Below are 16281 nucleotides of genomic sequence, written 5' to 3'. Positions count from 1 at the left end.
AAGGGGTATTGCTTTCTTTATTAATAATTTTGTTATTATAAATATTGGGGGTATTTTTTTTCTTCTCCATACTCTTTTCATTTTATTAAAAATACAGCAATGTAGTTGATCTCTCGACTGTCGTAGACTGTCTTTTCTAAGTTTACATTGTAATGTAGATGGTAGTAGCTTTATCTGTCTTATTATTCCTTTTTCCTTTCTTCTCTCTCCACTGTCTTCGATCTCTGATCTCTCCCTAAGTTTGTCTTGGTTTTCTTTTATTTTCGGGTTCCGTTTCCCTTATCTCTCTCTCCCCCTCCCTCCCTCCCTCCTCTCTCTCTCTCTCTCTCTCTCTCTCTCTCTCTCTCTCTCTGTGTTGTTGTTGTTATTGTTGTAGTTCCTGACCTTCTTTAATTTGTTTAGCTTCTTTTTGTTGTTGTTCTCTTTCTTCACTTTCTTGTTGCTGTTTTTGTAAATGGTGTTGTTGTTGCTTTCCATTTTGCTCCAATGTTTTCCCTTTAGCCTTTGGAGTATGTTTTTGCTTTTATTGTTGCTGCTGTTTTTGTTATACTTTTTACTTTGTTGGGTTCGATAGCTGTTTAGTTGATCTTGTTCCTCCTTTTTCCTATTTCGGGAGGGGACAATCATCATTTCTGTGACATAAGTTTGTTCTTTTTTCTGTAAAGTCGTTGGGCATTTTTTCGTCATGTTTCCTGTCATTCCGCAAACCCTGCATTTTCGATGATATATGCATCCCCTATACCAATATTTTACTGGAAACCCGTGTAAAAATAAGATTGGCTTCATATTCTTCAATTCTGCTTTTTCTATTTCCAGAATCCTTATCCCGTTTTTTATTATTGGAGTATAGGGATATATGTCAATTCTAGCATTTATGACGTTTAGTCGGAACGTTTTTTTTTTTTTCAAACATTTTTATATTTGCCTGCAGGGGTATTTCTACCGGCAAGTCTGATAGGTGTAGTTCTCCCGTCTCTTTTTATTTTTCGTAATATTGGTGAAATAAAGTAAATGGCTTATCCGCATACCTTCTTCAATAAGACCATGGGTATTGGCCTATACATCAATGGGTTTTGATCCTGCACCCAATTCGTTCAGCTAAAAGACGGCAAGCTTTCACGAAAATCTATTACTAATATTTAACATAGATTTCACAGAGAACCTTAGAATGAACGCTATCAGATCAATGGATTGACACAAACAGTATCCGCGAAAAGTAGCGCCATCTATATATAAGTACTACAGGATTCCTTTTTGATCATGTCCTATAGATTTGATTGGATAAAAAAAAATCTTAAGCGGACGCCTAGCTTTAAAAAGCATACCAGATAAAATCAAGAAACCTATCAATAGTTGACTAAGTCCCTCACAGTGAAATTTAATGTTCAAAAATACAATTACCTGAAGAGACATAGGTTTAAATAGTAATCTAAATAAGCGTTGGAATAACTGATTAACCATTCAAAACTGTATCACGCAGAGTTAATATACTCTAATGCAATTCAGTAACACACAGATAATTTTAGTATAGCAACTCTGAGGTGTTTTCGGTGGATAGATGGATGCTGAAGCGGAAATTGGAGTGAGGGAGAGGGAGGATGTAGACAAGAGATAAAATTATTTAGTTCCTTTGCTTGTTGGTACATTGCTGATAGATAGGTACGTAAGTCGAATTCTCTTCTATTTTCATGTATATTCATTTAATTTTTTAAGGTTGGTCGATATAATTGAAAGAAAAACGAAAACTTCAGTTGCCTGTGCTGTCCTGTTTCTATAATTTCACCAGTGAAGTATTACGAGATACTAACCAACGCAATTAATTTTTATAAATACATAGGTTAACAGGTCTCAGATAGAAAGATATTACCGACTTTCAAGCGTCGATCATCCTAATGATGGAAGAAAATGTGTAAAATTATAGGTTGTTTATTAAAAGTTTTATAGGTTGGTATATTACGAATGTGATGGAAAACTGGAGACTTTATAAATAGCATGTCCGTACCACTATTTGGGACCAAAAAGACTAGTTCTAATTTTCTTAAATAAAATTACGTGACTGTGTATATTAAATTACACCCAATGCAGTTTAAGTACTAATATAAATGTCTATATTACATTACATCCAGTATAATTTAAGTACTAATATGAATGTCTATATTAAATTACATCCAGTATAATTTAAGTACTAGTATAATTGTCTATATTAAATTACGTCCAATCTAATTTAAGTACTAATATAATTGTCTATATTACGTCCAATCTAATTTAAGTCCTAATATAATTGTCTATATTAAATTACATCCAATCTAATTTAAGTCCTAATATAATTGTCTATATTAAATTACATCCAGTCTAATTTTCCTAATATAATTGTCTATATTAAATTACATCCAGTCTAATTTAAGTACTTATACAATTGTCAATGACTGACAGGACTCAAAATGTCAACAAGTATTAAGTAACTTTCTGGAATAGAAACATTTCCATTATTTCCAAATGAAATAACCCGTTTAAACGTTGCTATTTTATGAAAAAAGTTATACCATGATTAGGATGTTTTATTCCACGTTACTTTATTGAACCTGATAAACCGTCACTATCTTTCCCAGTTTCTTTCTTTAGTTTTCAATGTCCGTATCATTTATCATTTGCAACGAACTGAGCTTATAAACTAGAGTTGTCACCCATGTCTTATTAAAAGATTGACATTTATCAAAGTTCCAAAATTTTCGAAATTATAGTGCCTCGTGTTTGTGTTTCCTAAATTATTTTGATTTGAATTGCTTATATTGATTGGCAGTACAGTCCTAAGGCTTGTCAACATACTCATAGAACACCGTATTACAGCGTTTAGTTGGTCTCTTTCAAACTTATGCAAATAGCGAAACAACAAATCTAATTATAGATAAACATTCGCGACCCAGATATAGGAGTTAAGAAGGAACATTTGTATTTCCCGTCAAGTGAAGACAGACTGACAGAGATTGTTGCTATTTATCTATACGTTTGAATTCAAAAACTAATTTCAAACATGTTTTCTTCAGCCTTTTTATTTACAATCCAATAATAATAATAATAATAATAAAAATGTCTTGAAAACATCATACACGTACAGCAGGTACTCGTTTTAAAGACATCATATACATACAAACAGATACGCATTTTTTCGTCAAGAACAATGAACCAAACCTTGCTTAAGCTCTTACAAGAACGTTTAGGTATTGAGTCGAAACTCCGATAAATAATTACAAAATATTAAAATGCAATATGAATGTTGGATCCAATAGGATTATTTCGATATAGTTTTTAGTATGCATGTAATTATGTTTAGTTATAATTCAGGATAGGACTGTTCGCTGGCAAGGAACCATACTTCATTATGACGGTTATGTCTGATAAAAGGAGCATCATATTCTGCAGTGAAGTACTCCTTCTGTGAGTACTTCCGGTAGCTGCCGATAGCGCGACTCAACTCTCCAAGCTGCTTCTTGTAATCCTTTGAGGTAGCCAAGCCGCTAAATGACCTTGAAATAAAGAATCAAACGAAATAAATCAATAACCTAAAGCCTACTTATGCATAAAATATTTAAATAATTTACACTGAAGAGGTTTCCGGTTTTAAGACGATGAAGTTAGGTTTGAAAAGAAATTGGCAAATATTAGATCCAGCTGGTTACTAATATCCAGAGACCCTGCAAAGCATATTATCACTTTAAATTTTATGCAATTTTCATATAAACTTAGTTCTCGTAGACTAATAGCAACAACAAAACAATTTACACAGTTACTTCGTTCTTATATTGTTTTATATGGTCTTTTAACAGTCATCTAGTGGAAGACATGGGTCTTTTCTTAATTTGTTGTAACACTATTACAATAACAAACATTAGTCACCGGATCTGGTTTCAATGTTATCACTAGTATACAGAATAAGGAAAGTTGGAGATTAGAAGAAACGAAAATGAGGCGCTTAAAAATGTGTTAGCACCTTTGTAGCATGGTGAGACTGTATGACAGCCCTCATCCACACACCCCAGGCACCCCAGGCACCCCACACACCCCACACACTCCACACACCCCACACACCGCCATTTGGAATGAGAAATGAGTTTCTTCAATATTACGTTCTGTTCACACGGAACTCGGGCAGTGAAACAAGAAATACACTTTGTTCTTTAATTCAAACGTAAATCGAATTTGAATTATTTCCTCAGTTAACTCTGAAGCTAGAATATGACCGCGTAGAGGTCAAAGTTGGAAAGTGCAGTGGTAATGCGCTAACTTTGAGTCTCTGTAGTCCCGTATCCGATCGCTGTGCAAAGTAAGGTGATCTCAATTTAAATAAACCAGATACCCTGATTCCCTCACCTAACAGACAAATTCAACGTTAACATACGAGCTGTCAATTGTACTGGTATATATTATAAGAACTTATCTGAAATTATTAAACGGCCAGATTTCCATGGTTCCGCAAACAAAATTCTTTTAGGCATGCACCTTTCTACAAAGGGCACTTTTATTTCCTAGAGTTGGAGGCCTAAGACAGGTTAGGCGCATAGTAATCTTGCAGATAACACGACCAGGATGAGACTACTTCTACGATACCTGACGTAAACATTTATGGCCGGTAGGGTAGAAATGCGGACGTCAGGGTCTTGGGGTTTGGGCGGATTGAGCTGGTACTCATTTGGAAGCATGAAAAACATCGTCCAGTTACACTGGCAGCTATTTCCAAGAACGGGCTTGTGCTCCATACGAGTCAAGACCGGAAGCGTCATTGGAATACGGGCATCTGAAAAAGAGCAATGATACTGTCAATTTCAAAACACCATTTTTTCTTGGTTGCACAACATATAAATGGTACACTCGATGGATATGATGCTGGTTTTAAGATGGTCATTAAAATAGGGAAATTTAAAAGCTGGGTAACCATCGATCTTATGGGCAATCACACTTGCACGTACTTGAATCTAGCACTGCAGGAGCGCAAAGCATGCGCTTTACCGCTGCGATATCCAATCTTCAGGTTACACGCAGCTTTCTTTATCTCGGAGATAAAATTATTTTTATGTGATCTCTAGCAAGAAACAGTCTGATGATGTACCAAACGAGAAACTCTTGGACTTTGTGAGGTAATTTAGTTCAGATAACAAACTGAAAATAGGTTTGAAGAATACTGCATGTGTTACACACATCTTTTGTTATATATACATTTTAGAGAATTTAACACGTTTACATTTTATATTTCATCTCGTTGTACTTCATGTTCACATTTATTTGAAAGGCTGTATATTCCTAAAGGTTTTGTTCATTTCTTCATTTTTGTAACCGTTTTAAAAAAAAAAACAAACAACCTTAACCATTTATTTAATACCATATAGCTACTACTGTACTGGTGTACCGGAAAACGCTACTTTATACGTACACAAGTTTCTCAAATTACTGCAAATATGTTTGTCTACATATTTACCAAACCACTGTAAAATACTTCTGCTTGAAAATAGGTTTGAAGAATACTGCATGTGTTATGCTTTGTCATGAGTATTTTAGTTCTGTTTAAGTTTGTAATGTGATACATATAATAGCATGCGCTGCCGTCAAATTAAACTGACACCAAAACTATTCCCATTATTCCAAATGGGAAGAGACAGACAAACGAGAGTCAATTCATTTTAGGTTTTAAAAAAAATAATTTTCCTTTAATTGGTTTGTACAAATGCAGAAATGCAGATACTCTTACGTTGGTTGTTATTTCCTGAGATGTACCGGAAGAGTGCCATGAACTGCATCCTTCTTTCCTCCTCATTCAGCCAACCACTGTGCAGCCTGGAGTTTGACACCCACACCGACGGCTGATATCTGCGTAATTCATAATCCTGCGAAATGGAGGACATAACTAAAACAAGAGAACACACTATGGACATCTAGATTAATGACCATGTGTGAAGTCAATTGGCAACATAGGGGCACTATGCGTGCGTGGCATTTCAATGCCATTTCATAGTCATCCTTGCCAGATTAACTTTCAAGCTGCAGATGCTGGAAAGGTTGAGTTTGTAAGTTCTTATCGACTTTGACCCAAACATGTGTTCAATTATATCTGTTTTCTGTCTGCGAATATTTGTACTTATTTTGTAGAGGTGGTATTATCGGTCAGTGGCGTCACAAGGGTTGGTGTCACCCCAATGGACCACCTTCCTGAACAAAAATTCAAAACTTTTATAGACAGTCATGTGCGGTAACTCATGGTATCATCCCCATGGCCCCACCTTCCTGCACAAAAATTAAAATTGTGTATAGACAGTCATCTGCGGTAACTCATGGTTCACCTCCGCGGACCTTCTTCCTGCACATTTTTTTTTATAGACAGTCATTTTGGTGTCACCCCCTCTGATGGTGTCACCCGGTGCGGCCCTTACCCCCCCCCCCCATGACGCCAATTTTATCGGTTTACCGCGGTATTTTTTTCCAGTTGTACTTATCAAGGTACTTTTTCACACTGTACCTGTGCGTCGGTAGTTTCTTATTACGACTTAAATGATATTAAATTGTGTTTTCATTATTCATAACAAAATAGTTAAACAAATTAACTTTCTTTTTACAAAATGGTTGTATCGGTCAAAAATTAACATTATATTATTTGACTACAAACCCATTTAATCTTACATGGCTGATCTGGCATTCAATACGCATGTTCAGCCTGATTCCGTATCGTACACCTAACATTTCCGTAACGGACACCAGCCTGAAATTATTTCTACATCTTGAAATATTAAATAATAGTGCACTTATAACATATCTGAAATGATTTGTTGCTATACATTTTACATTATTAAAAAATGACAATAAACGTTTGTATTTTTATGAAATCGATATATATATTTGGTGAAAATGGCCCCTTTTGTCGCTGTGGATAATGGGAGAACTACCATAAGAAGCCACGAGCAGTTTATGTGCATTTCGCTGTATCTAGGCCGAGAAATTAAAGTTAGTTCAGACCGACAACAATATTTTCGACATAATGTTTGACAATAACTTCTCATATGAAGAAGGTGTGCAAAGTGACATCAAACAAGAGAGAGGGAGAGAGAGAGAGAGAGGCACCTAAAATCTTGTATTGAAACTAAAAAAAACCATACAAAGTATAAAAAAAAGACTTTTCAAATGACGCCAATATTCAAGGCATGGTCAGAAATGGCCCACGTTTGTAGAAAACTCTACCCCGTTTATAATTCCCAAGAGACATTCCACAATGAAAATCATCCCAAATATCAAACTTAGCAAACATCCATTTTAGCTTCAGAGTTTCAAAAATATAGTCTTCGGAATTATATCTTTTAGGTTCTTGTTTAGGTGGAGGGACTTACAATTTGTCTATTAGTATTACAGATTAATCGAATTTGTTTAGCAACTCTGAGGATAAAACTGACAAACATTTATAACATGAATGCATACGTATCACAGAGAACAACAGATGTTTTGACTGTGACGCAAATTTCGAAGAATTCTATCTTGTTACAATATTGTTATTGAGACTTCTTCATTATTGGACAGACGCTGTGACTTGTATGTTTATTTACATTTTATATTCTTGTTGCTATTGAAGTAGAAAACTAACAGATGAAAACAGAACAAATCTTTTCGCGGTACCCAGCTCCATTATTATTTATCTAACATTATACGGTATGAAAACCTACGTCAAGGAAATCACTTCATAATGAATTTCAGTAAATTGCTTTTTAACGTAGAACTATATTTATCCCACAGATCCACGCAACAGTATTTTTTTTATATCGTAGAACCATATGTTTCCTACAGAACTAGCATGATTTTCTTTTTTTATCGTCGAACTATATGTCGCCTACAGGACTCGCATCTTTATCTTCTTTTCGTAAACTACATTTTTCCTACAGAATTTGCATCATTACATGCTGATCGGAGGACCACATTTGTCATACATAACTACTTTCAGCATATTTTACAAATGATACGTGCCTATACTACTAATTTTATTATAAAAATGCATTCAAAACTGTAAACATATTAGTCTATACATAAATGTTGTTTGAATAGTTATGCTGCTGTATGTAATATATATAGGTTACTGCATTTGTATGGGAAAATATGAACAAGTTGTTCTAATGGAAATACTGCACGACCCTTGGATTGCAGTATATCCATCCGAGAAACGTGTTCATATTTTCCCATACAAATGCAGTAACCGTTTTATTATATGCTCATTTTCTTATTCTACCTAAGCCTTAATTATATAGACATAAATACACTAGAAAGAAACAAAGTAACTGAATATGCCCCCTTCACTACTTATGCCATACTCCAAACTAAATACATAAGCGCAGATTCATCATTACACAACAAAATTATTAATGCACACATAACTCCGCTAAGATAAATTTGAACTTAATCGCGCGCTAGACATAACTTTCGAAAGAAAATGGCGTTTTGGTCTACTTTAAATTGAAATTTGGAGTCATATTGTGAATGAATACACATTGCAATAACTTTTCCATTTGATCTGGAACGAATAGATTTTGGTATTTTTGTCGATTCTACGAAACTTCGTGATTATGGACTGGATTTATCTCTGCCAATTCTACATCAAGTACATCGGAAGTTAGCAGCAAGGGAGCAGCGTGCTGATATCTGCACGTGTTTCTGTTCTGTCATTTAATGATTGAAATCATGATGTGGGAAAAGTATAAAGCCTTTCAATTGCAATTATCAAAACGACGCTATGGAATATAATATTTATTTCATTTTGAGTGCAGTAAGGAGGATGAAATTGCACTTGGAATATAGTCGAAATTACACCATCGGTTTCAAAACGGGGGCTACCGAGCGAAAGGCCGATTTCCTGACTGTCGAGCGACTCCTCAGTACACAGGATATATGACTTAAGAGTCGTTAGACAATCGTTTTCGAAAATGGAGTTTCACCGTGACTTTCCCATTGGAGAATGGAATATTTTGTCCCAGATCTCCTTTTACAGCGACGTTGACAGTGTCGAAATATGTCTTACTGACAGGCAAATAATGAGGCTGTTCAAATTTGCGGTTAACGTGATAGGTGTTTCCACCTTCCTCGTCAGTGACCGTGGCAGAATCCACTTTGAAAGGAATGACACGCAGTAACGGTACGTATGTGTGTCCCACCACGTTGTACTCCACCACATCGGAGTACACAAAGATCAAATTCAGTCCTTGGTTCAGTTCTACCGGGGATCCAAAAACCCTGTAAAAGTCCATATTGCTGTTGATCTTCAGGCTCAAATTCTGTGCTACCATATCTCGATGTCAACTCAAAATTTCTAACAGACTACCATTAAAAGTAATGGACAACGTTTCGATATCCGAAAAGCCACTTTATGGTACTCAATCTTAACACTTTCTTTGGCTCTGTTCAGGGCTTTGCCAAACGTGTCCTCGATCCTGTCAGCAATTGTGTCCACCATGTGTTGACCGCTAAAATAATAGACTGACGAAATTTTCACAGTGTAGATGCTTAATGATGGATTGTTTTTTGTTGGATTTATTATACCTGAAGACTTGATTTTATTCATCTCTTGTTGCAATTGTTCGTTCTGGATTTCAACGTGAAACGTGTTTTGGGTTTCAGTGACGTTTTGAATTTGTGTAGGGTAAATCATTTCCACCAAAGCCACTTCCCAATGGGTTTCGTGATCCAATTGGATGGCCTGAGGTAATCTGGCCGCGAAACAGCACAAAGTGTTGTTGGGAAACACCTTCATGGAACTGTCACTAGGTAGCGTCAATTAAAATTGGTTGTTGTTGTTCATAATTCCAGAGTTCTGCTGCTGTCCGAGGGGTCATTCGAAGCCAGAGGAGTATTTCAAAGATGATTGGCAGTGCAGTCCTAAGGCCGTTGTTCCCGTTCGAGGAATATTTCAAGGAAGGATTGGAAAGAAGGCAGCCGATATAATTGCTCAATCAAATGGTTCACAATTTTTTGTCTCCTTGTTGTAAGCTCAAACTGGCAATGACAGCACCGTTGACACAATAGACTACAAAGAGTTTTCCATCGGTGATGCAAAACTTGTCTTTGGATTGTTGCATCTTCAAAATCACTGGCATGAATTTGAGCCAAGACTACTGTGCGAGGCGATAAATCACGTTCATGCCTCTTACTTTCTTCTCCTTTTTACACAAAATGATGCGATTGTTTCATCTTGACTGCAAAAAGTCAAATGACTACATTTTAAACGCCGTGGGTCCATATATCCATGTCAAACCAGGTTTTCCCTATATAAATGGTCAGTGTCTTCCATCCCAGTAATCATTTCACTCTCAAACCGACCAGAACGATGGAAGAGCCCACATAGATCGAACTTCTGATCAGAGCTTTGCGAGGTGTCATACGAAAGTTTTCTTCAAACAGTACTCCCCCTCCCTTTGAGAAAAAAAGTCAGGATACTTGCTATACCTGTAAGAAGAAAGGGCATTGGGATACAGAGTAGTATCCAGACTGTCAAAAAAGCAAGACAGGTTTCAGAAGAGACAAAAGTCGTGATAACAGTTATCATTGTCAAATGAAAGGATATCATTGTCAAATGAAAGGACGTAGGTCTTCGGAATGCTAAAACAGGAACAAGAGTAGATCGGAACATGAAGAATTGGTTTCATCCCAAAATGAAGAACCCAGACACGTCCAGAAAGACAAAAAAGATAAGAAAAGAAGACGAAGAGAAAGTGAGGAAGAAGAGGAGGAAAATATTGTGAAAGTGAAGACATTCAAAAGCAGAGAGAGTGAACAAAGACACAGAAAAAGTCTATGAACTTTTTAAAGTGTTGTGTTGCGAATTGGATTGTAAAATTTTTACCAGAATAGAACAGACAGAAAACGTAAGCGTCTCTTGGTTTTGATTCTTTAGAATATGGATCTACACTCACGCATTCACACACGTACATCATGGGGAAAAAAGGGATTTTGAGTTTTAATTGATTTTGGCAAAATGAATGCTATTACTTTTCGAGAGAAGTGGGTGGCACTGAAAAGGACCTTTAGATGTTCTTAAAAAACAAATTCAGAAACGGGACGTAATCAGCTTTAACTGCCTTAAGCCTTTGCCACAGCCAAGGCCTGCTTCTGGATTTGCTCCTGTCAATGATTTGGTAGAAGTCACTAGGGCTGGTATCTCAGATGTAGCCATAGGGTTGGGCTGTTTGGCTTGGGAAGGTCTTTTTCTCTTGGGTGGTAGAAAAGGAGTCTGATAAATTTGTTTCAGACTTTTTAACTCTGCCAGAATATCTAAGAGTACCGTCACCGTTTGACTTTCACTGTCTGCCTTCTCTCGTAGACCTTGTTTCTTCTCTGTTGCTTCTTCCTGTTGTTTTCTTCTTGCCTCTTCTTCTCGCTGTTGCTGTTGAAGGAGAAGAGCTTGTTCTGCTTATTTCTGCTGTTGTAAAAATTTCTTCTTTCTGTCTCTGTTTAAAATCCTCATCTTGTGGTAAAGAAGGAGAAGGTGGCGAAGGTCATGGTACCGGAAAAAAGTCTTGCGAAGAAAAAGAAAATCGACTAATTCCCAATTAAAATCGGTCTCATCTGGAAGTAAGACTGTGTTGACTTTGATAACCGCTGCTATGCCATCGCTTCTCGTCTCCACTACCGGAGCACCCAAATTAATCGTCTTCTTAATTTCCGCCATGTTTGAAAACTTTGTATCATTGATTCACTGCGCACAGACGCTAGCGTATCCATGTAGGGAATGTGACGTCAAAGTCAGCTCTCTTCGAATTGGAAGACAGACTCCACACTGTGACTGAATTTTATTAGGTGTGTTAGGATGGGTGAAAAAACTCAATTCGTTTTGATCCGCTCTTCCACTATCATTAACCGCAGTTCATTTCATTCCCTTCACCTGTTCTTGTCACAAGATGTGGACTAATGTTGAATCATCTACTCTCGTACCGTCGATAATGTTCCGTACGGACTTACCCAAGTATGTGAAATCATCATGGACAATCATCCGGATCACCAATACGAGCATTTGGAAAAGAAGAATTTATGTGGAGAGACAAGGAAGTTTGAGGAAGAGGAAAAGACCTATGCGATGCCCTCTATGTTAACTGATGTTAACATAAAAACCAAAAGCCCTTTTCAGGGTCACTCATATGCCTCAAAAAGATTTGCTTTCTTGCCTAATTTTTTTAAAGTCAATTTTATAGTTAACGTATGATAGATTGATGTTCATCAATGTATGTATGTATGTATGTATGTATGTATGTATGTATGTATGTATGTATGTATGTATGTATGTGTGTGTGTGTGTGTGTGTCTGTCTGTCTGTCTGTCTGTCTGTGTGTGTGTATGTATGTATGTATGTATGTATGTATGTATGTATGTATGTATGTCCATATCTCTCCTGTATTTGTCTCTCCCTAGAGTAACGCTTATTCAGGTCAGCCCGTGCTACACTGTTACCAATCTTTAGTACCGTGACGTTACCTCACCTGTTCTATTCCTATTGTCCCTGTACAACAACTCCACTTTCCCTTGTCACAATATTCCCCATGTTAAATTCCCCTTGTCGGCAGACAAGCCCAGGGGGTCCGTAAAAACCTTATCACCAGACGTGCCCATCAACTTTTTGACTGGGATTTTCATTGTCGCTATGGTGCCAAAGATACTACCATTAGATCCTTGATTCCACTCTAAATAAAACCCAGGACACAATCTTTCATTTGTTATTCATAAGTCCCAATTCAAAATACCCGTCTTTTCAATATTGATCTTAGTTTTTTTTTTATTATAATACCTCTAATGCACCTCTAAAAGATATTTCGCTGTCATCTAAAAATATCTATCATATCGGCTTAATTTATTTTCAGTTCTATAAATGATAATTTCTTTAATTACTTTATTGTTTCTTATTATTTTCTCAAGAACCTCAACACACAAAATAAACATGTATTGAGAAATTTGATCTCCTTGTCCACAACCTCGTTGTTAATAAAAAAAGAATTACATATCCATTTGAATTACATATCCATTTTGCAATACAAGCGACTTTGATCCATTACAAAATAGTTTAATCCATTTTAGTATTGAAATCCCATAATTAATGTGTCTGAATGTTTTATCTATAGATTTCCAGGAAATTATATCAAATGCTTTTACAAAATCTATGAACAAAATTAGACGGAGGATAAAATGCTTTCTTGATTCAAATAAACCTACCAGAAATAAATTCCTCTAGTCTTTATGCGTTAAAACGGTCAATACACTTTATTATATTTGCAAATACAGTCATAAACCATTAAGCAAATTACACACAATAATGATACTGGTCGACAATTCTTTAATAATCATATACTTTTTGCATTTTTTTTAGCGGGGGTAGGTGATATACTTGTTCTGATCCATAATTTATTGATGTAAACATAAATACCATACGTCTTTCCCCAAAAGTAAGACAAAGCTACAGGAAATCCATCCAAACAGTGGTTTAGCAACCGTGAAAGCTACCCCCAAAACTGCAAGGGTGGGTGGGGTGGGGTGTGAGGCCAGGCGCAGTGAGAGCCCAAAATTCTCATCAACCACCATTTTTTTTGGGGGGGGGGTATTCAAAATTAAGTTTTGCAGAGATGGGGAAAAATAAATTGCTACACCACTGTATCCTAACCTGGACTTTTATCATTTTGCATATATTTAAGCATGTTTGCAAAGTCTTGATAAGTAATTTCTCTTTCAAGCTTTATCATATATTCATTTGGTCCTTATTTATCTTAATTTCTCTCTCCGCCAAACCATAAGTTTCATCAATTAACTTATCAAAATAATTTATTTTGTGCTTCTAAAATATCTTTTGCCTCATTATTTTAAGTTCTAAGCTCGTCTATCAACTTTGACATAATTTTATTAGTATAGTTCCTATTTTCTAACTTAGACCCGCACGCTACATTCAGTTTGGTTGCAATTATATAACGTCTTAACCCTAACTAGCTGTCGTATTGGCAGACTGTCTAATGGAATTTGCAATAGATTAATATTTCCCAGACATTACGTCCAAGTTACAGATCCGTCAATCACAGTTACGGGTGTAACGAACATGGCTTACCTCGTGTTCTTCCAGCACTTCGTATTCAGGACATTTGTATTCATGGCAAAATTCCGGTTTATGCCAGCGGTACAAGCGAATCAATTTGGTTCTGAACTTTTCCGCATGTTGGTAATCGTGAGCATATGTTAGCGGAGAAAAGCTTTCCAAATTGGGTCCGAGTTCTCTGGCCTGCGAGCCAAGTACTACTCCAAGCAGAAACAAGACTGGCACCATCACTATTTCTGTAAAAACATTAGTTAAAATTGCGAATGATATCATCAACTGTTTTTGTATCTGCAGAATTCAAGAACTGTTAAACAGTAAGAAAGCTGATACAAAATCCGCTACTGATCCTGTTGTACCACGGATTCATTAATATTAACAATTACGATTACAACAATAGCGATAAAGGTGACAACAACGATACAAAACACCTATTCAGCTAATGTTAAAAAAAACAACGCCACCGAAGTATTTGGCATATATTAACCAATGTCGATCTAACAAAGAATTCAAACAGAGGCTAGTAAATTCAAACAGAGGCTAGTAAATTCATGATTAATCGGTTGTGCAGCGATGTCATTTCTTTTCATGGTACAGCCATAACAACACAACAATTCCAGTAATCAGAGAATGATATTGAAGATGTGATGTGTGCGATTTTCACACGTAAATCGTTTTACAATATGCCTTCAAGCAAGCGATCCGAGAATGTTCTGGGTTTTCTATCAAGCTCACTTGAATATACGAACTATTCAATGTGCTGAAAAAGAAATTGACAATGGACGTTTTTTTAAACTGCTGCCATTTTATCAAAACGTTGCCTAATTCCAAAGTGTATTTTGTTCTCTGTTCTAACGGGATTCATGTAAACCATAGCAAGATTAGGCAAGTTACCTTGACAAGCCAATTTAGTCCAAGTTCAACGATGAAATAGGGTTAGACTAGTTTTATTTGCTTATATATCGTCAAATATGACAGTCTGTCAATAAGAACAGAAGTCCGCCAAATATGGGTGAACGGGAGACTTTAATGTATTTCGTTCCAGCTACATAAAATTTCGTAAAAAGTGATACGTGCCGATATATACATATCAGGATTCGTCAAATTTATTATACATTTAACTTCCTCTTCCTTCAAGCTACCGTGTTTCATTGGCTGAATCGCAAATGTTTCCTTGTTATGGCGAGTTTGAACACGTGTAGCTGGCTAAATACACTTGTTTACATCGATGAACCTACTGTCTTTGTACCTTAAATGAGGTTTACGGCGTTAAACGCACTCACCTTGAACCCCAGGTGAGTTCTCTATCCGTCTTCGTCTGCCTGTCTGTCTCTCGCACACCTATAATATATTCTCCTCAGACTTAGAACTTAATGTATTATGATCGGTGCGTCTTGTCATTATTTTTAAAATAAAGTTTAATTTTATTTCATGTTATGATTTCAATGAGTATACAAATATGTCACACATAAGAAATATTTGTTTTATATTTTGGGGGCGGGGGTAATTCATTTTGAAGGATTCAATTAGTTTCACATACCTTTGAACAGAAAACAAAATATTGTACAATAATGTTTAATTTAGCATTGTTATTATAGGGAAATAAGTGCCTTGCTCGAAGACACGCCAATCAGAGCTGATCTGATAGTGGTAATCGAACCAGCAGACTTCTAGCCAAGCAAGCAAATAGCAAGACAGTATTAACTGATTTATTTAAGGTCTTCACATTTTAGTTTCACTTCTCCATTATGTACTTTGACCGTTCCGTTGGACCAAGTGGTTAGAGCGGCGTTCAGCACTTATAAGTTAGTTTTAGGACTGGTCTTCCTGGTGTCAAGATAATGTGACTGGCTGGGACATGATGCTACATGTGTACGACATGATGAATCAGTGCTAGACATCATTACAAACCGACACACTGCAGATTTTCGTAGCGATATGTCTGAGAAATTGCTAAAGCTACTTTCAAAATCCAAATCACACACACACACACACACACACACACACACACACACACACACCATACTGTATCTTTTTCTTTCTTCAAAATGAAGCGTTCATCTTATCTCATGTGGAAACGTTCTCAACCAAAAAAATTGCCTCAATATACAAAAGTTTTTAAATAATATCTGGGTTTAAATGCATTTTGTTCCTTAAAGCTCTTTAACTTTAACTTTAAGACTGTCCAGTGCTGACACAGT

The 16281-nt window shown here is 36.2% G+C and overlaps 1 protein-coding gene across 1 annotated transcript; it reads right to left on the bottom strand.

Annotated features, from left to right (window-relative positions):
• Nucleotides 1–3034: 3034 nt before the first annotated feature.
• Nucleotides 3035–14467, bottom strand: LOC149801995 (heme-binding protein 2-like). The gene is made up of 4 exons (XM_089954375.1): nucleotides 14096–14467; nucleotides 5741–5876; nucleotides 4606–4792; nucleotides 3035–3524 (listed from the first exon to the last, which is right to left on the bottom strand). Exons 1-4 carry the CDS (start codon nucleotides 14354–14356, stop codon nucleotides 3332–3334), a joined length of 777 nt encoding a protein of 258 aa, XP_089810501.1. The 5' UTR covers nucleotides 14357–14467; the 3' UTR covers nucleotides 3035–3331.
• Nucleotides 14468–16281: the final 1814 nt, after the last annotated feature.

Source organism: Sinohyriopsis cumingii, chromosome 4, assembly GCF_028554795.1.
Source record: "Sinohyriopsis cumingii isolate HCF-2022 chromosome 4, ASM2855479v2, whole genome shotgun sequence".
NCBI lineage: Eukaryota > Metazoa > Mollusca > Bivalvia > Unionida > Unionidae > Sinohyriopsis > Sinohyriopsis cumingii.
The sequence above is the reverse complement of the archived record's forward strand: the minus strand, read 5'-3'. Positions and strand labels throughout refer to the sequence as shown.